Genomic DNA, 23,621 nt, shown 5'->3' with positions numbered 1-23,621 from the left:
AAAGTGTTTCAAAAAAATAAATATAACAGAAACAGAGTTTGGTTTTGGTAGAACAGATTTGAAGTATATTATATCATCTTTTTGTAATCTCCAACTCATAGCACTATTTTAGTGTTAAAATCACACTATTTTAGTATGATCGCAACACCAAAAAAAATCATTTCCAATCTAACTGTAAAATATTATTATAATGTTGCACTAAAATAGTATAATTTTTAGTGTTAGTTAAAGAGGTTTTGTATAAAATTCACACTAAAATAGTGTTTGGAGTTGGGTTGTAAATGGCTTAAAAACAATTTGAAACATATTATTTTATTCACAAAATTAAGCAAATAAAAAATATAAAGAAAAAGTAACAGTAACAGTCTTTTATGTACCCAAAAAATAACATCACACTGTTAGGAACAAAAATTCATAAGTGGAGATTCATATCATTCTATTATTTTTCTTAAAATAAATAAATATTGTAATGGTCAAAATAAAACTGATAAACGACTATTGGAAAGAACTGAACTAGATATAAGTACTGATTGTTTCTATATTTAAAACAGCCTTAGTTTAGATTTTCAAAAAACATATTATTAGCCATTCTTGATTCAGATTTTGGTTTTATTTCTTTAAGGCTGTTCAATCCAGATTTTGGTTCGGGTTTTTTCGGTTTTTTGGTATTTCAATTTGTTCAAAGTTAGTTATCGTATTAAGACCATATATAATTTTATTTGATTTGGATTATATATTATCAGTTTTTAGTTTATTCAGTTTTATACCAAAAATCACTAACTACATTTATCTCTTATAATATTTGTAAATTTTAGTTTATATGATTAGATATCGGATTTATTATAAAATAAAGATAGTTTCGGTATTCTAACATTTAAATAGAATATTTTATGTTTTAATTTTTTTTACGGCTTTTATGTTTTAATTATATATTAAAATAATTAGTATAAGTAAAAAATTAATAATTACCCTAATTTTCATAAAATAAAACAAAAATAAGAAAAGCTAGTAATGTCATAATATTATTAAAACTACATTTTAGCACAAATATATATCAACAAAATTATAGTTTATTTAAATTAACAAAAATGAGAACAAAAATTTAAGCTTAAAACAAAATTTCTAAATTTAATGTTTTAAATATGAAGATCTTATCAATACAATAAATTATGTATATATTATCATTTATATTTAATTAGTATATAAATATATTACTATATTCAACCTAATCGGTTTGTTCGGTTTATTTGATTTGGTTGGTTTATATACCACCATATCTTTTTATCACAATATACCACCATATCTATATACTTTTTTTAAATAACACTCATTCGGTTTAATTGATACCAAATCCAAACCATTTTCTTCTATTTTGGTTTGGTTTTAATTGGTTCGGTTTTACCGGATTGTACACCCTTAGTGTTTCTGTTAAAATCATTTTATTTTCCAATCAAAACTTTTAACAAATAGAATTCCTAAAATTTAGGAAAACTAGTTTTTCAAAACTGAATTAATTTATGAAAAAGATTAAAACCAACTTTTATGGGTTTTTAATAAAAGACTATTTTATATAAAAGGTGCAACATTTTAATTTATTAATAATTAAAGTAATAATAATAAGAAGTAGAATCTTGGTTACCAGAAGAAAAAAACTCCAAGAAAGTCTCTAAGAACAAGATTTCTCCTTATTGGAAATTCGCTATTTTCGTTTTCAAAAATCTAAAAAGACTTACACATCCTATATCAATTTCTTTTAGAGCAAGTATAGAAGTTTTTCTTTCTTTTTGAACGTCCGCAAGTATAGAGTTATTGTAAAGCATTTTCACTGATCTTGGAATACCATATCTATCTATCTATCTATACTAATAAAGTTTACTAAAAAGACTTCACAATGCGCCACCTCAGCGAATGATATTCCAAAATGTGACACGTGGCGTTGTTTTCTCACTCTTTGTTTCTGAAAAATGGGTTGTCTACTTACGAAAGCCTCATGTTGCATTTGATTTATTTGTTTAGACCTATCATTATTCCAGAATCTCGACCCGGAAGTCTTTCTTCTTGATTTGTATGGTCGGAACAAATTAACCAACAAAGACTGTTGGTTTACAGAACGACTTCCCCCTGAATTCAATCAACCACTATAATGATCTCATTATTGTCGTTTTCATCGCTACCTCCACTCTCTCGCATTCATTAGCTCACTCACACCGCCATGGAAACATCTAAAAACTACACCTATAACTATAAATACCATAGTTGGATTCAATAAAAATTACAAATCCCATCAAATCATTTCACATTCTCTCTTCTTATCAAAAAAGAAAAATTTGTTCTGTTTCTGCAGTTCAGATATCTTCAATGGCCACAGTGACCTACTTCTAACTGAAATGAAAGCCAAACGTGTTCTTAAACCAATGGAGGTGTGATTGCCCCTATTGGGGAGGTTTGGAATGCGAAGAAAGAAGGTGAACTCATGGGTGTCGACATGCTCTTGGTAGATGAAAAGTAAACGCAAAGAAGGTGAGATGGATGGTTGATAATTTCGCGAGGCTCTCTGGTGACTCGCAGATCATGGACCATGGCAAGTATGAAGTATTGTATGCAATAACATCAACCCATAAAATTCTTTCCACAACACGACTTACTAGATATCACAATATAACATTCACTCTTAAAATGAGGGCACAACAAAAAAAAAAACACAATCACATAGAATTTCCCAAAACATATTTACAATGAGGGTTAAGTTTCGTGTCTCTCAACACACACTATTTCCATAACAATATTACACAACAAATAAAAAATTATAATAAAAAAAATCTTCAAACAAAAAATAACAAAACATGTGACACCACTTACGTTTTAACTATGCGTGCATATAAATTAAGAATCAAAAACCGAATTGAAGGCAATAAAAAGAAAATCTAAAACTAAACAGAAATTCACAAACCATCGAACGGTTTATATATTTTTGAAGCTGAAAAATCGAAACCGTATCACAGAACCAAATAAGAACCTAAAATAGTAATTCTATTTAGTTATAAAATTACAAAAATTAAAATATTATTTATAAACCAAATAGCCCAAAATGTGAAAAAAAAAACATGTACCACCACTGAACATGTGCAACAAATAAATACAATAAAAAATATGCAAACAAAAAAATAACAAAACATGCGCTATCACTATGGTTTCAAGTTCAACTAAGCCTCAGCATATTAATTAAGAAGAAAAATCCGAATCGAAGCCGACAAAATAAATAAATCTGAAACTGAACAAATTTCACAAATAACCGAGCGGTTCATATATTTCTGAAACTGAAAAACTTAAACCGTGTTAGAACCGAACAGAGAACCGAATGAGTAAAATTATATTTAGTTTTAAATTTACCAAAAAAAATAATATTACTAAAATATGAAATACCTGAATATTTATTTATTCAAAATATTTAAAATTATTCGAGTTATCCGAAATAACAGAATTATCCAAATAATTTTTGGTTTAATATTAAAATTTATCTGGAATATCAGATATTAAATTCTAAAACTGAAAAGATCTGATTTTTACGCGAATTATCCAAAATTAACTAAAAATCAGAACCGAATTAAAACCAAAAGTTTATTGAATATTAGTTGGTTCTTGCAATTGGTACCCGAACTAAACCAAAGATCAAAATAACCAAACCAAAACTAAAGAAATTTTCATAAATAATTGAATGGTTTCTATATTTCTAGAACCAAAAAAAAAAACCGAGAAAACCAAACAGGAGCTGAACCAAAAACTGAACATCCAAGCATAGTTTCAACTGCTTGGGACCAATTCAGCACATATTTAAAAAGAAAAAGTATACTTAATAATAAATAGTATATACAGTAGAAGTTTAAAAAAATAAACAACAAATTTATAAAATAACTAAACCAATAAATATATATAAACATAACTTATGTTTAACCAAATATACTACATCCCGCGTGAAGCACCGAAATACCACTAGTTTAAACTATATTTGAACAAGTTACTGATCTTTCTTTATAATTGAGAGATATGTATGAAAACGTAGTCAAGTTGAAAGCCAATAGAACATAATTAATATTTTAGATATCTTTAAGAAGTTAACAGCGTTTTGACGTTGAGTGCCAAAAAAAATGTAGCAAAGCTGAAACATGGACTTGTAGTCTAGTGGTATAAGCAGTGTTAAAAAAAAAATTTTGCAGCCCTCGATAAAAACTATATTTTGCGGACGTATTTAGGAAATTTTGTATTTTAGTGGTATAAGCAGTGCTTTTAAGCTCCTAATGAGAACACCTAAGACTGCACCGCACTGCATTTAGTAATAACAAAATTATATATATATATGTGTATTATTAGCACCACACCATAGTTATTCTGCATGTTACTATTCGAAACCTTAATTCCAACACTGAGTTCAAGCCACAAAGTTGTCATTATCAGCCTTTTTCAAATAGATTCTAGTCGGACTGGACTGGGTGTACCAAGAAAAAAAAATTGGTATGAAGCAAAAAAACATGCAAATGACAGATAACCCAAAGCTATCAATAGTGAAAATGTATTTTATTCTTTCGATATATTTTCCGTATACATCTGAAATCTAGAGATGAAAATTAAATTATCAAAATGAATCATCATAAAGGTCTTGAATATCATAAAGGTCTTGAATTGCTGAAAATGGTGATGTACATGTTCTACAGATCAAGATTGATGGATTTCTTATGAGTTTCCAATTGCTATTTCTTAAGAAATTATACTTCATTACACTGAATTGTGTTATCTCATAATCCTAATTAAGCGATGTACTTATAAATATGAGTTCTTAACTATTAAAAATATTTCCATGATAAAATTTTAATAAAAAACATACAATTTATTTATAATTTATTTTAGAACAATAGATATCCCAATGAATTTTTATATAAATATCTGTTATAAGAACTATATGTAAGAATATTGTTAATTTTTTTATTTTACAAAATTTACTTATTCTAAACATTATTTTCTATACATTGTTCACTATTTATGGAATAATATAATATTATTCTCTTCTCTCTTTTCTTTGTTTCATACACTTTTTTTTTGTTTCATACACTTAGTTGTTAGTTTATTTTAAGGTAAAATAATCGCATTTTGGTTATTATTTTACAAAGTATTGAATATGTAATAATTATATAAAATAATGGATTATTTAACAGAATGTTTACTATGGGAAATATCATCTTCACATTAATATTCCATTTTAACAAAAAAGGAGAAAATTGTTTGTTGGTATATCTAGGTTCTTATCACTTTATAAGCTTTGTCTACGAAGAAGGAAGATATAAGTAATGAAAATATGAATCTCATGGAGAAGGCCATAATTTTATTGTGTGTTTTGAAAGTTTTTTAAAATATTTTGGAATTGTCTAATTTGATTGCTTGGAAATAATCTTTGTGGAACAAAGTGTCTTTAGCCAACGAGAATTGATGTCATTATTTTTTGTAAACCTATCGAAATTCAAATTTAATGCGTATAATATCTTAGGTTGAGTGAAAATTAATTTTCTAAATCATCAGACATAGTGATTGGAACACATTGAAACTTTAAATATAGAGTTTTGAAAACTTCAAAATAGAGTTTCTTTTTGGAGATACTCTGAGTTATAGAGCAAAACTTAATTGATTCCCTAATAAATTATTTATATTTATGATCTGATTTCCTGTGAATTTTTGTATGCCTATCGTTTGTGTTCTATGTTTATAACGTTTGATATACTATTTTTATTTAATTTGCTTTCAAAATAATAATTTTCGTGTCATATAGTTTGATTTGAAATTGAGAAGCGAAGCGTGCATCTGATTGTTATGGACTTCTTTAGTGATTTATGGTTAAAACTCTGAGTTATCATCTGTAGTGGAATCGATTGAAATGACATTGTCTCTTTATGACAAAAAAAAGAAAAGAAGAAGAAGACATTGTCTCTTTATTTATTAAGGAGCATCTACTTTGTAAAACCTATAGTTAAAGACTTTGTAAGAAAGTAATCACTTTGTTATGTTCCATTTCTAAACAAAGAAGAAAAATGTTTAAAGTTGAAATAAATAAATATGGAAAAGAATTGGAGAAAGATGACTTTTGGGGCATGGGTAGATGATATTGTCTTCTTGGATCCTCTTGTGTTCGTTTCGAGGGGAAGCTTATTCAACGAAGAACAAGCTTTTGTCTAACTAGACATAACTTTATCCTTATTAAAAACAATTATATTATGTATAATTTTACTGTTAGAATAAATTATATTCGCGCGCGGTAACTTTTCAAATGAAATGTGGTACTACTGTATTTGACTAATAATCATCCATTTAACTTATGATATGGTTGATCATATGGTCTACACACGCCTGCACAAATTCAACTTATTGATACAAAAAATAAAATAAACAAGACGAGTGTCCTCTCTACATTAGGAAATAGAATCACTTGGTTGAGCAATGAAAAGTATGCTATTTTATTCAACCTGCTAAACTTTGGAATAGGCTATAAGGATTTGTTATCTATAATTAAAGAATTTTACGCATGACCAAGATTTTCAGAGAGCTGAAGAAAATAGTAGCTGCAATGGAGATTTCAATTTTTTTTAGATTTCTTACGTACCTTGGACTCGAAATGATATTATTCATCCATTAGTCACAACTGTAAAACCATTTTATAAAAAAAAAATATGTTGGTTATTCTATTTCGGTTTACTTTTCAGATTATTTTTTAAATTATAGAACAATTTTTGATGAAAAAACACACGAGTAAAGTGCAAAGTCAATTAAAATTACGATGAATTCAAGGACTTAACTATATATGCACTGGTTAGACTAAATTATCTTTGAATCAATCTATATTTGTGCAAAACCTTTTTTAATTTATTAGCATAAATAATAGTCTTTTAATGTTTGGGTCTCAAGTTATGGAGAATTTTTTTTATTACAAGTTACAACTATGCATAGTAATGAGGTTCAAGATATTGTAAGTGAAAACGATTCAAAATAATGCATTTTATGTGAATGCTCATAAACCAAGTAAAATTATTGGTTGCTCTGTACAATTTCTTATAATTTATAATATAATTTGTACTAGCATAAGATAAAAATGATTCCGATAAAGAACCTTTTGCAGATGTCAATAATCCACATATTCAACAAAACTAAGATAAGTAAGAAATTCTAGTGTGCTGTTTGACTTATGCAAATGCATATAAAATAGTTATGTACATAGACATTCGGTAGACTGTAGACATAATGTGTTTGCGTACATTTATAAAGGAGACTTTTGTATAAAAGCATGATTAATTCCGGTTTTTTAGTCGGAGTTTTTAACTTATGATTTGACATTTTTTTTTTTACAATTTTCAACTAAGAAACGGTTCTTATATCTCTTATTTAAGAAATAATTACTAATTTTTCTTAGTCAAAATCTAAAAAAACTAATAACCGTCTCTTAACTTAGCCTAGGTTAAAAGATAATGATGGTCTAAGAAACACAACACAAAAGTTCTCATTTAATTCTCCATACTTCTTTACTTCTCCACAATACAGACCAGACAAGAAAGCGGAAGAGAGATCGAGAAAAAAAATGAAACGTTTCAAAGTAAAGATATCAAGAATCCTCTCCTTCAAATCGTGCCGTTCAAAAGATTCCTCCGACCTCCCTTTCAATCCTGTCCCTTCACTCCCCCGTCGACCTCCTCCATCAGCTGATCCATCAACCACCGTCACAACCGTGCCACACCGTCGTCGTTCTTCTTTTAGACAACACGTGTTAACCACTTTCGGCTGCGGCTCAAGTCGGCGACGCTCTTCCACGCCACTGGATATTTCCCGGAGGAACTCAACGTCGGTTTCTCCGCCACAGACGCCGACGTTTCAGTGGGAAAGCGAAGGGAAATGGCACGTGATTGTTCAAGAAGATGAGGGTGAACCTCGTCCGAAAATCTACGACGGAGATGACCGTCGTCGGCGTTCAGTGAAGAAAGAGAGACACGCACGGCGGCGAGGGAGCACTTCCTCCGCGGACGAGGAGACGGAGAGAGAGAGTCTCTTGCCATCTTCTACAAACCTCTCGCCGGAAAGTTCCTCTTCCGGGTTGCCACGTGTCACTAGACTACGGAGAAACCCTCCCACGAGAAAAAGCGAGTCGTCTTCTTCTCCGCCACTGTCTCCGGCAAGATTGTCGTCGTTCGTGCAGAGATTAATCCCGTGTACGGCGGCGTCAGCGGTTGCGATGGAAGGAGTGGCGGTGGTGAAAAGATCGGAGGATCCGTACGAAGATTTCAAGGGGTCAATGATGGAGATGATAGTAGAGAAGAACATGTCTGAAATGGCTGAGCTTGAACAGCTTCTCAGCTGCTTCTTAACGCTAAACGCGAAACGCCACCACCGCGCGATTGTTAGAGCGTTTTCTGAGGTTTGGGTTGCTTTGTTCTCCGGTGGTAATGACGGCAGCAGGAGGTCCAGTGTTCAACTCTCCGATTATGATGAGTGTTAAAGAACAAGCAATAAATGTTTAAAATTCTATGTTTATCTCTAACTTGATTATCTTTCTGTTTTTTTAATAATTAAATGGTCAATGTAAGTGGTAAACTGTGTGGTGGTGCAATGATTAAAACTGTAATCTTCATGCTTTGTGCCTATTTCAAATTAAATAATCTGTCTTGTATGATTTAGATTCTAAATGCTTTGCTGCATAGATATCCATATTCGTCCACAGTATATATAAAATAAAACTACAAATGTTTGATTCTGTTTATAAAAGAAGAGTTCAAGCAACCAGTGAACTGTAGGTTTCACATTTTCAGCATACAACAACACTTGAGAAAAAGAACAGATGTTCACTTTTTCTTTCACACGTTCAACAAGTAGACGACTCGTGGACTGTCGATGTGGACCATTTTTGACTCAGCAAACGAAGTGACAAATGATTGAAATCAAAAGAGACCAAAGTTTAATTAAAACTGAATATTGGCCTTCTCAGACACAATACAGACGTGTGAGTGTGTGTCTTTCTCTCTCTCTCTCTTTATCTTCACTGTTTCTAGGGTTTGCCACTCTGAAGCTGAATCAATCAATGGTCAGAGACAGAGAAACTACTGGAGTTTGGGCAAGAAAAAGAGTAGAGAGAATGGGTCCATAGCTTGAACAGCAAGCGACCTCTATTCAATCACTCCTGTCCTTTTTACTTTAGTGTAAAAAGCAACCTCGAGGGTGAGAAAACAGAAGTAAATAATTGAGATAAATTTGGTAAAAATCAAAGCACACGGCATCAGAGACTGCAACAAAAATGAACACTAAAGACCAGACATGCTCTCTTTCTCATGTTGTTTTCTCTCTCTTCTAGCTTTTGTTTTGGATAAGGAAAGGTTTATTAGATTAATGTAAAAGCGAAGTGAGAAAAAAAAAAGCTGTTCAAAAAAAAGTGAGAAAAATCCTTGCGATTACAAATGGTCCAACACTCGGCCTTGCTGTGGGTGGTGGTGGCATAGACATGTGATGATGATGGTGCATAGGTTGTTGTGGCGGTGGTGGTCCACCTTGTTGCATGTGTTGCGGCGCCCATCCATGTTGGTGAATTCCCATGGCTTGAGGTGGTGGTGGCCTTGGACCACCGAAGCTTTGTGGGTGAAGAAGAAACTGGGAGGTGGTGGCGGCGGCATTCAGGACGGAATTGCATGGGCGGTGGAACCGCTAAGCCTGTTGTTGTTGATGCCGCTGAGGTTGCCAAGATGGTGGCTAAGTTTGGTAGACTTGTGGAGGTGGTAGTGGCGGTGTTGGACGTGGGACTGGGATCGGAACTGGTTGCATACCGCCATTGGCAAACGGACGCGGTATACTCTTGAGAACATTAGGATGCGTTGGCGGGCCGCTTACGAATAGGATCTGCTTTTCTGTGCGCTTGGATTTGTGGGAGCCAAAAGCCACTCTGCATTCACAAAAGTAATGTGTTGTTAGCCCTGTTCGGCAAGGAGTCGCGAAAATATAACAAATGGAAAATATAGTATTAACGCAGCGACTACTTTTATGGGTGTTGCCGGTGTTGATCTGATCCCTAAAAAAACATCTTCAACTGAATTGGTTGTTACGATTATTTTTACGGTCACTGCCTTTAAATTTTAAATTTCCGGTGTTGTTGACTTGCTCTCTACATACTATGAGAAAAAGTAACCTATAATTTTGGACGCTGGCCGCTAACGCTGTGATCCTTAAAAGAACAGTACTTGTTGTTGTTGTTCCACTAATAAAGAGAAAGATTCATAAGAAATGCTCTTGAATCTACAAGTTAACATCTTAACAAACTCTAGACACCACAAGTTCACCAAAACTATTTTCTCTGTGCATTCAAGCAACTGCCCTGAAGATAGGATATTTGCTTAATGAGCAGCTTTGGGGCTTACTGATGGTATAGATAGATTTTGCTGGTTTTCTATAAGAAATGCTCTTGAATCTACAAGTTATCATCTTAACAAACTCTAGTAGACACCATTAAAAAAAAGACTAGGGCTGTTATCTTTTGTTTTTTGTTCTGTTTGTTCTTGTTCTGGCTGATTACTAGAGGAATAAATGAAGGTAATGTTCTTTCCCTGCAGTTTCTCACGACGAGTTTGGAAAGATTTAGCTCAGAACTTGATGCATGTGAGCTATACCCACCAGTGGGACCAAATAATACAATTATTGCAGGATAAAAACAGAGACGCGACTGACCTTTTTCTACTGAGATATGTGTTCCAAACTACTCTATATGCAATATGGAGAGAACGAAATCTGCGTAAACATGGGGAGAATCCAAGGACCCCTGACCAACTAATTCAAATGGTGGACAAGATTGTTCGTAACAGACTCTCCTTCATCCGTGACAAGGCTCACTCAGGAGGTTTAACCAAATGGTTTGCCACTAGATAACCATTCAAGGTTCAGCTTTTGATTAGATTTTATTAAAAACTTCAGCTCTAATGTAACACAAAATGTAAAACAGTTTTTTTGCTTAAATTAATTTAACATTCTTAAAAAAAAAAAAAAAAAAAAAAAAGACATCCGAGAATGATGCTTCTTATTTTGGGAACCGTATGTAATCATAATATAATGAAATATAGTTTGCGATAATAATTTGAGTATTACAAGATTGGATCAGACAAACCATTATTTTATATTATTTCTCAGCCTCGATTTACAAAAATCTGAAGCATACCAAAAAAAACAGTAAGGGTATGAAAACTAGAATTTCGGCCTTTACTTGTATCACACATCAGTGGTGGATAGGTGGTTGTGGGCCTTGAGGCGGTGGCCTCTTCTTATGTTCTGCTTCTTCTTCTCGCTTTCTTCGTTCCTCCTCTGCTCTTTTAGCAGCTTCTTCTTCTCTCTTTCTCTCCTCTTCTCTTCTCATAGCTTCCTCTTCACGTCTCTTTCTTTCTTCTTCTTCTTCACGTTTCTTTCTCTCCACATCTTCTCTCTCCTTCCTCTGCCTCTCTTCCTCTCGTCTCTTAGCCATCTCTTCTTCCTTTTCCCTTTCTTCTTCTCTCCTCCTAGCCGCTTCCTTTTCTTCCTCCCGTTTCTTGGCTTCCTCTTCCTCTCTCTCCCTTGCTTCCTCTTCTGCTCTTCTTTTACGCTCAGCTTCTTCTTCCTCACGCTTCCTCCTTTCTTCTTCCCGTTTCTTGGCTTCCTCTTCCTCTCTCTCCCTTGCTTCTTCTCTCTTTCTTGCCTCTTCTTCTTCTTTCTCACGTTTCCTCCTCTCTTCTTCTCGTTTCTTAGCAGCCTCCTCCTCCCTCTTTCTTTCTTCTTCTCTCTTTCTCGCCTCCTCTTCTTCTTTTCTTTTTCTTTCAGCTTCTTCTTCCTCACGCCTCCTCCTTTCCTCCTCACGCCTCTTAGCAGCCTCTTCCTCTCTCTCCCTTTCTTTTTCTCTCTTTCTTGCCTCTTCTTCTGCTTTCTTCTTTCGTTCAGCTTCTTCTTCCTCACGTCTCCTCCTCTCCTCTTCTTGTCTCTTAGCTTCCTCTTCTTCTCTCTTTCTCCGCTCAATTTCTTCCTCCTCACGTCTTCTCCTCTCTTCAATCTCTCTCATAAGCCTAGAAAGCTCCACCTCGGCACAAGACACACACTCCAACAACAAACCGTCTTTCTGAGCTCCCAACAACCTCTCAACAGTCGCATATCTCATGTTGAAAGACGTGGCAAGTACGTCCCGGTTGAATATCTTCAGAACCGAGTTCTGCCCTACTAGGAACTGAGGGTGGTTCGTCTTAGCCGAAGTGCTAAATCCCATAAACATGAAAGAACTGTTTACGAAAGACAGCTGAGCCATAGGATAAAACTGCGGCACAACAAAAACATCCCCATCCTCAACCATGAACCTCTCACTCTCGTTCTTGCTTTGATACGAGGGGTGGTTAACAACCCGAATCATCCCTTCTCCTTGTAACACAATCGATATCTCACAAGCATTAGGGTTCCAGTGAGGCCCCATCATTGACCCCTAGAGATTAGATACAAAAGTGTTGAGTCACATCTAAACAAGAAATCAAGAACCAAGGCATTGTGGTATTATTACTTAGTTTTAGTGACCTAACCTTCGTTAAATTAACCATATAAACTCCAAAACTTGAACCCTTTAAAGCATCCATATCCTTCTCGTCAACTACTATGCTCTGGCCATTGTCATTCTCAAAGTCTGGATCAGATTCAAAAACATTGTAAGCACTGGACTTCTTCTTCTTCTTCTTCTTCTTCTTATTAACAACCGGTTTCATCTCCAAATGATCAGTCACGTCTTCAACTCTGACAAAGAGTTTGGCTAGCCGTGATCCCCACGTCTCCTCCTCCGACCCTTGTGTTCTGTTTTTTGGCATAGCATGTGTGATCAACGGAGGCTTCACAGCATCTCTTAGCCTTCCAAAAACGTCCTTAGGAACCTTTCATTGTAAGAAACCACACACAACGTAAACAATACTAAACGTAGAAACTCATTTCGCGAGTAGAAACACAAGCCCACATACCGCAAAAGCTGACCGGAGAGTTTTCTCATCAAATCCCCATAACAAGTCTCTAATACTCGAGTACGCTCCTAGACATTGATCAGATAAACACTTCCCGACATCGAAGATTGCGTAAACTCTAAGCTTCTCTGGAACTTCATCTCTCTCCAAGTTGCAATGTAGGTAGAAAACTGTACCGTAACGCAGCCTAAAAACATCTCCTCGTTTTAGTTCTAGCGTCCTCTCTTTCTCCTCGTCCACCCAATTCAAAACCCCACTCCCTGTACAATCACAATTACAGCATTACCTGAGTAAATAAACCTTAACCATGCTAAGAAAAAAAAAATGTATACTTCCAATTTAGATGTCAATAGTCAAAAATATAAATAAACGTTCAGTTTAATTAGGTCCTGTTTATCTAACTAAATTAAATAAAAGTATGTTAAATAGGAATATACATTTTAAATTTGTTAAATTAACCGAATATTCACATATTTATAGCTCCGGTTTAGAGAAATTTGGTACGATCCAAGTATCCAACTGTATCAAGATGGTTCTCTAACGTACCAGTGTGGACAAAGAAAACCATGTCGGAATGGAGAAGAAGAGGAAGCAGGAGTGCGTTTGGCTCCAATGTTATGAACTGGATAGTGTATTCTTCTCCGATATGGACTGCTGATATCTCTCCAAACTCTGTAGCAACGAGCTGCGTCCGTTGATGCCTTTTAACCAGAAGTGGTGACTGAGAGCTCGGGACGCCGTCGTTTTGGTCGGAAAACGAGTTGGTGCAGAGGAACAAGGTAAGGAGACATAGTGGAATAATCGTAAACTTCGACATCCTTTGATAGAATTGAAAAGACTCTTGAGTTGCGGTATATATCTCTTCACCGGTAACGTACTGTTGGTGTTAACATAAGGGATTTGTGGAAAGGTGGGGCCAGATATTAGACACGTGTCGTTATAAGCGAACACGTGTATAGTAACATCGACACGTGTTCTGGTGATTCGAATAAATGAATATGTTCGATGAAATACTGAAGTGTCTTGACATATCAACATATCAGGAGGATGACTATCGGGTAGTGTGATCACATGAAAATATTGATTACTGAAGTGTCTTGACATATCAGGAGGATGACTATCGGCAGTCTGACTATGGGGTAGTGTGATCACATGAAAAAATATTGATCGCGTATTCGGATGACAATTGGGTATGATGACTATGGACTAACAAAGTTAAAAGGCTTGATATGATTATGTCCAAAATCGAAATAGTTTTTAATCGACGGAAATATATCTAACCCAGGCCTATAAATTATTTAGACATGAACGTCTAATAAACCTATAAATCCAAAAACTTTTTGATTATAAAAATAAAAAAATTAGAAACAATATAACTGGTGACTTTTATAAGAACGTTATGAATAAATAGAAAAAAATGCAGAGGAATAAAATTATAGAAATAAAAAAAAAATTCTTTTTTTTAAACACTGATTGATTATATTGATTCAAAAGATTACATCAAGAGTTTATACATAAGAACACAACCATAAGTTCGGCGGAATAAACATATATCCCCGGAAACATTAGCCCACAAGAGGGAGACAAGATGAAACAAGAACATAAACTGAGAGACTAACAGAGCACAATCAAACTTCTAGAACATCAAGGGACAATCAACTAAATCCAGAACACATTAAGAACTATATAGCATGTAGACTTTAAAAGAGAATCTTGGGAATAGACAAACCGATGGAGACAAAGCTTGATCAAACCACCGAAATACGCAACCTCCTATAGAGAATAGCCCAAACAGGATAGAGAACAAAGCTTCAAGACCCAGGAGACAACAGGACAATCTATTTCCAAGTCTTCAAACCGGGTAAGGCGATGTCGATGAGGATACGACTTTAAACACCAACTTGAAACTTGATGAAAAGCAGATCTCGATCAGATCAAATGGTAAATGACAAGGAGCAGTTGCAATCGACTCCGGATTCTGTCGCATGCAAAGGACAAGGAGACAGAAGATCGAAACCAGAGAAGAACCCAAGAAATCTCAAGACATACATGCAACAACAAAAGGTTAAATATACTGGATAGAGAATCAGATCCACACAGATAGATCTAAGATCTAACCGAAGACACCTAGAAGAAGATTGTACCGATCAAAAGTTTATCTCAGTCACGGAAAGCAAAAGAAAATCCGACTCTGGCTCTAAGAGAGCAGCCGGAGCCGGTGATCGGAAAGAAACCAAGAACAGATCTTATAGAGAGAGGTCGGAGGATATGCACAAAATGCCACCAAAAGAAAATTTATTCATTATCAGTTTTAGTTAGGAATAAATTTGTTATATATTACTATAGAATAAAAGAATGAGAAAAAATAAGAAAGAAAAATTATTACTTATAAATGGTAAAAAAAATTAGAAATGCATAATTTTTCTTTATTCCTTGATCACCAATGAGACCAAAATCACATTTTCTTACCAAAATCACAAAATCACATTTTTCGCCAAAACCACAAGATCACATTTTTTCGCAAAATCACATTTTCTCGCAAAAACCACAAACCACGTTTTCTCGTCAAAACTGTAAAATCACGTTTTTCCACAAAAATCATAAGATCACATTTTCACACCAAAACTATAAAATCATGTTTTTCCGGTATAACTATAAGATCATCTTTTCACGCCAAAAATGCAAAATAAAGTTTTTACGCCAAAACTGCAAGATCATGTTTTTCCGCCAAAACCATAAACCACATTTTTACGCCCGAAAATCAAGTTTTCCGCCAAAACCATATAAAATCACGTAATCCTATCAAAATTACAATATTAATTGGTGTAGTTGATTGGTGTTCATAACCATTATTGATCATATATACATATATTAAAAATAGCATATAGAAATTATATAAATATTATATTTTATATAAGGTTACAATAATTTTATTACACTAGTTAATAGAATTTTAAAAAGTAAATAAGTTTTTATTTTTGTAATAAAATACTAATATTTTATACTATTTTAAATTTTTATTTTGTTTTTATTTATTTTATTGTATAGATCGAATCGGATGTCCGGTTAAAAATATATAAAAAGTTTTGATATCCGGTAGACCGAATAGCTATGGATCAGATCGAAACGGATAAGTGATTATTTAGAAAAACCGTATTGAATCACGAATACCTCCAAACCCAGACATTAGATATGTGCCTATCCTTAGTATTAGGTCATCTCCAATCCAACTTCAAAACACTATTTTAGTGTGATTTTAACACTATTATAGTATTATGGGTTGGAGATAGAAACGTAAGAGTTTTCTTATATATATATATATATAATTACAGAAAATTTAAAATTAAGATATATATTTTTAAACAAAATAGATTATATGGCTCCTGCCATAAGAGAAGCCATTTCCCTCAGCATCATCCATATATGGCTCTGTTTAGGCTCTCAAGTGCTCGATAGAGCTATCTTTTCACGGAGATGCCGATGGATCTTTTGAGAGTGCTTTCAGACATTAATTTCCTTGTATTTGCTTCGTCTTTTCCGTTTTACTTTTGTTTTATTTCATTTGTATCAAGAAACTATAAGGAATAGGTCTGTGGACTAAACTATAAGGAATATGCCCGTGGACTAAACTGCAAAAGCAAGTTTACTCTCTTGTATTGAATTTGGGCCTTAGCCCAGTCCCTTTCCTTTATTAAAAATGTTGTTTAAAAAAATGATTATAAGGCATATATTTGGAAAACGGTCATTTCATACCCAATATATTGAGATATGTTCAATTCATATCCGACTTATGTGACTGTGCAAAAACATACGCGTACTTTCGAAAATTTCAAATAGCATACCTATTGTTTATCGTTTTGGCGAAATCATACACCAGTCGCCACATAAGTTGTTATGTCATCTAATTTTTCTAACGTAGATGCTAAGTCAGCAAATTTTGCTGACGAGAATGCCACATATACAAGTTTTTTTTTTGAAAAAACAAAAAATTCGTTTCATAAAAATAACTTTTTAAAAATATAAAATTTTATTTTGTAGTAATATTAACAAAACATAAATAAATCATAAAAAATTAATCTTATACAAGAGATATATTCATAAAAGTTATATAATAAATTTACATCATAAATTTTTAAATGTAGCGTCCGCGTATCCATTGGAATTCAGGTCGGATTTTTCGGATTTCGGTTCTATTTTGTAACTCATCCTCAGACCCATCCTTGAATTTATGTAAGTATGTATCAAATATGTTTTGTAACAGCCTACAAGACTCATTCGAGTATTCTTTACATTTGGGACCAGGTATAGATCGGGTTTTTCGGTTCGGGTTTGGTTCAGATTTTAGGTCACAGATTTTACGCCCAACTCTAAACACAACCATGACTAACTGATAACTCTTCTAAGGACGATATTGTGATAGAACCAAAATATTTAAGAATGTATGTGTTATACAAGACTAAAATTTTATGCTTTAATTAATCTTTGTTAATATTCCTTAATAATAAGATTTTCTAATTTCTAAAAAAATATTTATAAAAAATGACTATTTTGTTTCTTTCTTTAAAAAAACTTGTAAATGTGGTATCATTGTCAGAAAAATTAGCTGATTTAGCATCCACATCACAAAAATTAGATGATATAGCAGCTGATGTGGCGTATGGTGTATGATTTTGTCAAAAAGATAAACAATATGTATCTTATTTGAAATTTTCGAAAGTACGGGTGTGTTTAAATTGTTTGTTAAATCGGCTATTACACTTTCAAATTGTCATGCGTATGTTTAAACTTAGATTGTCATGGATATATTTAAATAAGTGTTGTGCATATATTTGAACTTAAATTTATTTTATAATAACCTCAAAATCAACTATGCAGAGATATTAATTTGATTGTAGATCTCTATATCATTGATGTACATTTTATTTTCTAAAAAATATTGAAAAATGTTCTGAATTATAAAACCACAACAAAACCATATTTAGACTTCAAAAAAAAGGAAAACAAATAAAGAGCTAAACTAATATTTAAATTTTAAGTTAATAAAAATTTATACTAAATATTTACTTTAACTATTTCAATTATTATTTTTAAATAACATACCGCTCGTAGAACGGACTGATCCTAGTTATCTATAAATAACAATTTTATTTATGGATATTAGTCATAAATATCGTTTGTGGTATGTTGTAGAATGGCAACCACACATAGCGACGTTTGAAAATAGTCACAAGTTCAAAGTTCAAAAATTATTTTGTAGTTATTTGTATCTACAAGTCAAATCGTCAGGAAAACGAGTTAATAGCCACAATTTTTTTGGCTAATTGTTTTTTTTTTTCTGGTAGTGATAGTTCATCTTAGACAATGTAAGAAACACATTACACTTTTTTAATTCAAAAAAGCTATACGGATCCTACCCACCTTATGTCAGAAAAATAAGTGGATGAACATGATGTGAAATATGGAATGCTGATGCATTGACTAAGTTGAGGTGATCCATAAGTGTACAATCTACCCACTAGAGAAATAGCTACCTTGTTAGGTTGGTGAGTTAATTTTTTTTTTAAATTTGTAATATGTTTTCTTCTGCTTTCTTCTTTTCTCATGCTTTTACTAGTGTTTTTTCTCTGGATCTTAGCAAATGTGGTGGCAAATCTAACTCTTTTTCGGTATGTATGTTTCGGTTTGAAGTTCTCCAGTGGTGGTTGCTCTTCTATGGTCTTTGATCTATAAGAACCATTTTGGTTTCTCTCTTCCTCAAGGCTTTTTTTTTTCACCAATTGTTTTCTCAATCCTTCGTAGTAATTGTTGTTTATTCTCACAGGTGTTTTTTTTTTGCTAACTATTTTCACAGGTGTTAATGAGGTAATTCACTCATCTGTCGGTGCAGAAATGCTGGTGGAGCTTTTTGGGGTGGAGTTTGCTAGTTCCACTGGCTATGTCTAGTATAACTCCGTTTTGGAGGACAGCGAGGGTACTTAAAGGGAGAAATGCTGGTGGCTGTTCTTAGAACTAAGATTCCAAAACCGATCAGCTCTGTTTCTCCTTTTTATGCCGTCATGCTTTTTAAAATGTCCATTCTCTCGTAGTGCTTCGCCTAAGGTGCTTTCATGTTTCTCTCGTATACCGTCACTAAGCCAGGTGGTGGCTCAGTCACCGGTCGGTTTTCTCCTTTGTTATGGTGGCATCTCTAGCAGTGTTTAGATGGAGCGAGAGACAAATAAGTTTTGCTTTGGTTTTTTTTTTCTGCTCACTTTTAAGATTGTAACTTGATCCATTATGAACTTCTAGAGTGATTGTTTTTTTTTTTTTTTTTTGGTAAAATGTTAAATGAGTGATTGTTTTTTCTGTTTTAGTTTTCATTATTAGCCTCTGCATTCTATTTTAAATAGTTTTGGTTCATTCAACTTGAATAAATGATCCATGTTCACTGTGGTGCGGTAATCTATTCGAGAAATGGGTCCGATTATGACAAGACGTACCATTTACGCACATGTCCACATCCCTCACTGCTTTCTGAACATATGACTACGAAGCGAGTGATAGATTCTTTTTCATTTGATATTCATTTTTAATAAGCACTTTATTCTTCCACTACAAGAAAACAGCGGTATTCTGACGGACGTTCCGACGGAAAATGAATTCCTCGGAATATACCGAGGCATTTCCGAGGCAATTCCGAGGAAACACAAAATTTTGCTTCCTCGGTATTCCGTCGGAATATTCCGACGGAATTCCGAGGAAAATTCATCTCGTCGGAATATTCCGACGGAATACCGAGGAAACTAGTATTCCTCGGAAAAAACCGATGAATTCCGAGGAAATATTATAGACGTTAGAGAGCCGTTGGAGAGCCGTTGGGGGATTTTAAAAATTCCGAGGAAATTCCGACGAACTAGCCGTTTGCATCGGAATTCCGTCGGAATTTCCTCGGACCGTCGGCAGGATTTCAACTATAAATACAAGCACCCCTCTTCCTCTTCATTCACTCCATATCTTCATCCTCCCTCTCACTTTCTTTACACACGAATTTGATTCATAAAAAACATGTCTTCTTCAAATTATTTTCGTTCTTGGATCGATCGACCTCATTTGGATCCGAACACGAGATTGCTTACGGAAGAATACCAACAAGGTATAACCGAATTCATGGGGTTAGTTCACCGACAACCGGAAGCAAAAACAGGTATGTTAAGATGTCCTTGCTCTAATTGTAAAAATAAAAAAGTTATTAAAGAATGGGATGTTTGGACTCATCTATATTTGAGTGGGTTTACACGAAGTTACAAAATTTGGTATCATCATGGAGAAACTGATTATGAACTTGGTAGTACTAGCGAACCTCAGCCAGCGGTTAGATTAGAAGATCCAATTAGAACGGATGTAGATTACGGTGTAGGTACTGAGCAGATGGTAAATGATCATTTTAGAGGGGAAGATTTACCCAATGCCGAAGCTAGGAGATTTTATGATATGTTGGATGCTGGAAAGCAACCATTGTACGAAGGTTGCAGAGATGGTCATTCAGCTTTATCATCTGCTACAAGATTGATGGGCATTAAGACGGATTATAATTTGGCTGAAGACTGTGTGGATGCGATTGCTGATTATGTAAAAGGTATTCTACCCAAGATAATGTAGCTCCTGGCTCATACTACGAGGTTCAGAAACTCGTAGCTGGTCTTGGTTTATCGTATCAGGTAATAGATGTATGCAGAGACAACTGCATGATTTATTGGAGGGCGGATGAACAGCGGGTTTCATGCAAATTTTGTGGGAAGCCTCGTTATAAAGATACGAGTGGAAGAGTTCCAGTACCATATAAAAGGATGTGGTATTTGCCTTTGACGGAAAGGTTGCAGAGGCTGTATCTGTCTGAACGCACAGCGAACCAATGAGATGGCATGCGGAGCACTCAACAGATGGTGAGATCAGACATCCTTCAGATGCAAAAGCGTGGAAGCATTTCCAATCAAAGTATCCCGACTTTGCGTATGAGAGAAGAAATGTCTACCTTGGATTATGTACTGATGGTTTCAGCCCGTTTGGCAAGAGTGGAAGACAGTATTCTCTATGGCCAGTCATTCTTACACCATACAACCTACCCCCAAACTTGTGCTTGCGACGAGAGTTTTTGTTTCTCTCGATTCTCGTTCCCGGACCAGAGCATCCTAAGAGATCACTTGATGTGTTTCTTCAGCCACTAATATATGAGTTGCAACAACTATGGACTCAAGGTGCTGAAACATACGATGTTTCGTATAAAGAAAACTTTCAAATGCGGGCAGTACTAATGTGGACAATAAGTGATTTTCCAGCATATGGTATGTTATCTGGATGGACAACGCATGGAAGGCTATCATGTCCATATTGTCAAGATAACACTGATGCTTTCCAACTAAAACACGGAAGGAAAACGTGTTGGTTTGACTGTCACAGGAGATTTCTACCACCAGATCATCCATATCGTAGAAGTAGGAATTTGTTTACGAAGAACAAGAGGGTGTTTGACAGTCCACCTCCGGAAATTCGTGGGAAAGATTTGAAGACACAACTTAGAGATTTTGGTGCAGAAAGGACGCCAGACGTCGGTGGACATGAGCATTTTCCGGTAGATGGTGTTGGAAACCTACATAACTGGCACAAAAAAAGTATTTTTTGGGATCTGCCATACTGGGAGGATCATCTACTAAGGCATAATTTAGATGTCATGCATATCGAGAAGAATTTTTTTGACAATCTCATGAACACGATCCTTAATGTTCAAGGTAAAACAAAGGATAATTTGAAGACGGTTACGCATCTAATTTGCGTAACTGTATCGACAGAAAGGAAGGAAAGTTTACTGGCTTGAAAAGCCATGATTGCCATGTAACGATGCAGCGTCTCCTTCCGTTTGCCTTCAAGGAACTATTACCACAAAATGTTCATGAAGCAATTGCAGGGATAAGTGGTTTCTTCCGCGATTTATGCACAAGATCAGTGACTCTTGAAGGTATTGAAAATTTGAAGACTAACATAGCTGTGATTCAGTGCAACCTTGAGAAGATATTTCCTCCCTCATTTTTTGATGTTATGGAGCATCTTGTTATTCACCTGGTAAGAGAATTGGAACTTGGTGGTCCTGTGCAGTATAGATGGATGTATCTGTATGAGCGGTATATGTTCTATTTGAAGAAGATGGTGAAAAATTTAAGTAGGGTGGAAGGGTCTATAGTCGCACAAATGATCAATGAAGAAACTTCAAACTTTGCCGAGTACTACTTTCCAGCAGAAGTTCAGACCAAAAACAGAAGACCTGCTCGGCATGATGATAGAGGCGAACGGGCAACATATCATTGGAAGGTTCCAGACATTTTCACAGACGTTGGACGACTTAGCGGAAAACCAAAGGACCGTCGACTTACTGATCAGGAGTGCAGTCATTTGCAAACATATTTACTCACCAACTGCGAAGATGTTCTTCAATATGAAAGGATTTTCATGGCAGAAAAGCGGTTAGAATATAGATACGCCACAGAGGACGAACTAGAAGAAATGAAGCAGAGAGAATTTGGTGGATGGATGTTTACTTATGTGAGTGATGGTTTGGCCAGAGGTGAAACATTTGACGATTGGATACGCGAGATGGTCGTTGGACCAAACTTTGTTGTGAAGTCATATCCGAGATTTTATACTCGAGGATATGCATTCACAACTCAGAAGAGGAGACGTTCGAGTACGACTTACGATGCTGGTGTTTGTTCTGCATCAGGAGATGATATATACTACAGACACATAAATGAGATTTTGGAAATCAAGTATTTGGGCATGGTTGGATTGCGCTGTACTGTTTTCTATTGTGACTGGCACGACAACACTCCAGATCGAGGTGTGAGAACAGATGCATTTGGTGTTACATCAGTAAATTCAAGACGGAAGCTGCAATATTATGATCCTTTCATTCTTGCTTCTCAGGCCGATCAGGTTTGTTATATCAAGTACCCCCGGGTAAGGAACAGAAATGATCCATGGGTTACTGTTACAAGACTCAACCCGAGAGGCCGAGTTCAGGGAAGTTCTGAGCTGGAAGACCCACTACAACCAAGCACATCCGGCAACTTAAGTGCAGCAGAAGATTTAGGTGGAGTTGGCCTTGTAGTCGATTTAACCGACTTCGGAGAAGAAGCCGCCGTTCACGTAGAGGATGAACCAGTGATTGGAGAGTTTCACCAAGATCCAGATTCAGATTCATCTGGTGATGACGACTCGGAAACAGACTAGCGTCGACCTTTTTTTTTTTTTTTTTTTTAAGGAAAATTCCGAGGAAATTCCGAGGACAGATAGGTTTTCCTCGGAATTTCCTCGGAATAGATTTTCTCGATTGAAAACCCAAAGTTCCTCGGAATTTCCTCGGAATTTTCCGAGGGAATTCCGAGGAACTCTTTATGTTCGTCGGAATTTCCTCGGAAAATTCCGAGGAAATTCCGAGGAATTGGGGATTTGATTATAGATTCTTTTTCCTCGGAATCTCCTCGGTATATTCCGAGGAAATGCCGACGAACATAAGGATCTCCTCGGAATCTCCTCGGTATATTCCGAGGAAATTCCGAGGAACTTGGGGTTTTA

The 23,621-nt window shown here is 34.9% G+C and overlaps 2 protein-coding genes and 1 long non-coding RNA gene across 3 annotated transcripts; 2 read left to right on the top strand and 1 right to left on the bottom strand.

Moving 5' to 3' along the window:
* The first annotated feature begins 125 nt into the window (after positions 1-125).
* On the top strand, positions 126-10,462 carry LOC103874070 (transcription repressor OFP7-like). Its single transcript, XM_033273640.1, has one exon. It carries the CDS (start codon positions 7,613-7,615, stop codon positions 8,522-8,524), a length of 912 nt encoding a protein of 303 aa, XP_033129531.1. The 5' UTR covers positions 126-7,612; the 3' UTR covers positions 8,525-10,462.
* Positions 10,463-11,099: 637 nt separating this feature from the next.
* Positions 11,100-13,875, bottom strand: LOC103874069 (vicilin-like seed storage protein At2g18540). The gene is made up of 4 exons (XM_009152479.3): positions 13,563-13,875; positions 13,017-13,276; positions 12,591-12,932; positions 11,100-12,496 (listed from the first exon to the last, which is right to left on the bottom strand). The coding sequence occupies exons 1-4, from the start codon at positions 13,831-13,833 to the stop codon at positions 11,276-11,278; spliced, it is 2,094 nt and encodes a 697-aa protein (XP_009150727.1). The 5' UTR covers positions 13,834-13,875; the 3' UTR covers positions 11,100-11,275.
* Positions 13,876-13,932: 57 nt separating this feature from the next.
* LOC117126179 lies at positions 13,933-19,323 on the top strand. The gene is made up of 2 exons (XR_004448636.1): positions 13,933-18,757; positions 18,868-19,323. It is a non-coding gene; the product is annotated as an uncharacterized LOC117126179 (long non-coding RNA).
* The last annotated feature ends 4,298 nt before the right edge of the window (positions 19,324-23,621 follow it).

This window comes from Brassica rapa, chromosome A06 (genome assembly GCF_000309985.2).
Source record: "Brassica rapa cultivar Chiifu-401-42 chromosome A06, CAAS_Brap_v3.01, whole genome shotgun sequence".
In the NCBI taxonomy this organism is placed as follows: Eukaryota; Viridiplantae; Streptophyta; class Magnoliopsida; order Brassicales; family Brassicaceae; genus Brassica; species Brassica rapa.
Note: the sequence above shows the minus strand (reverse complement) of the source record. Positions and strands in the feature narration are given on the sequence as shown.

What these genes read in the sequence shown, in the direction of transcription:
- LOC103874069 (XM_009152479.3), bottom strand. Translation starts at nt 13,833, where the DNA reads ATGTCGAAGTTTACGATTATTCCACTATGTCTCCTTACCTTGTTCCTC. An exon ending in GGTTTTCTTTGTCCACACTG is followed by an intron (nt 13,277 to 13,562) that starts GTACGTTAGAGA and finishes GTGATTGTACAG; the next exon opens with GGAGTGGGGTTTTGAATTGG. An exon ending in CTCTCCGGTCAGCTTTTGCG is followed by an intron (nt 12,933 to 13,016) that starts GTATGTGGGCTT and finishes TTACAATGAAAG; the next exon opens with GTTCCTAAGGACGTTTTTGG.
- LOC103874070 (XM_033273640.1), top strand. Translation starts at nt 7,613, where the DNA reads ATGAAACGTTTCAAAGTAAAGATATCAAGAATCCTCTCCTTCAAATCG.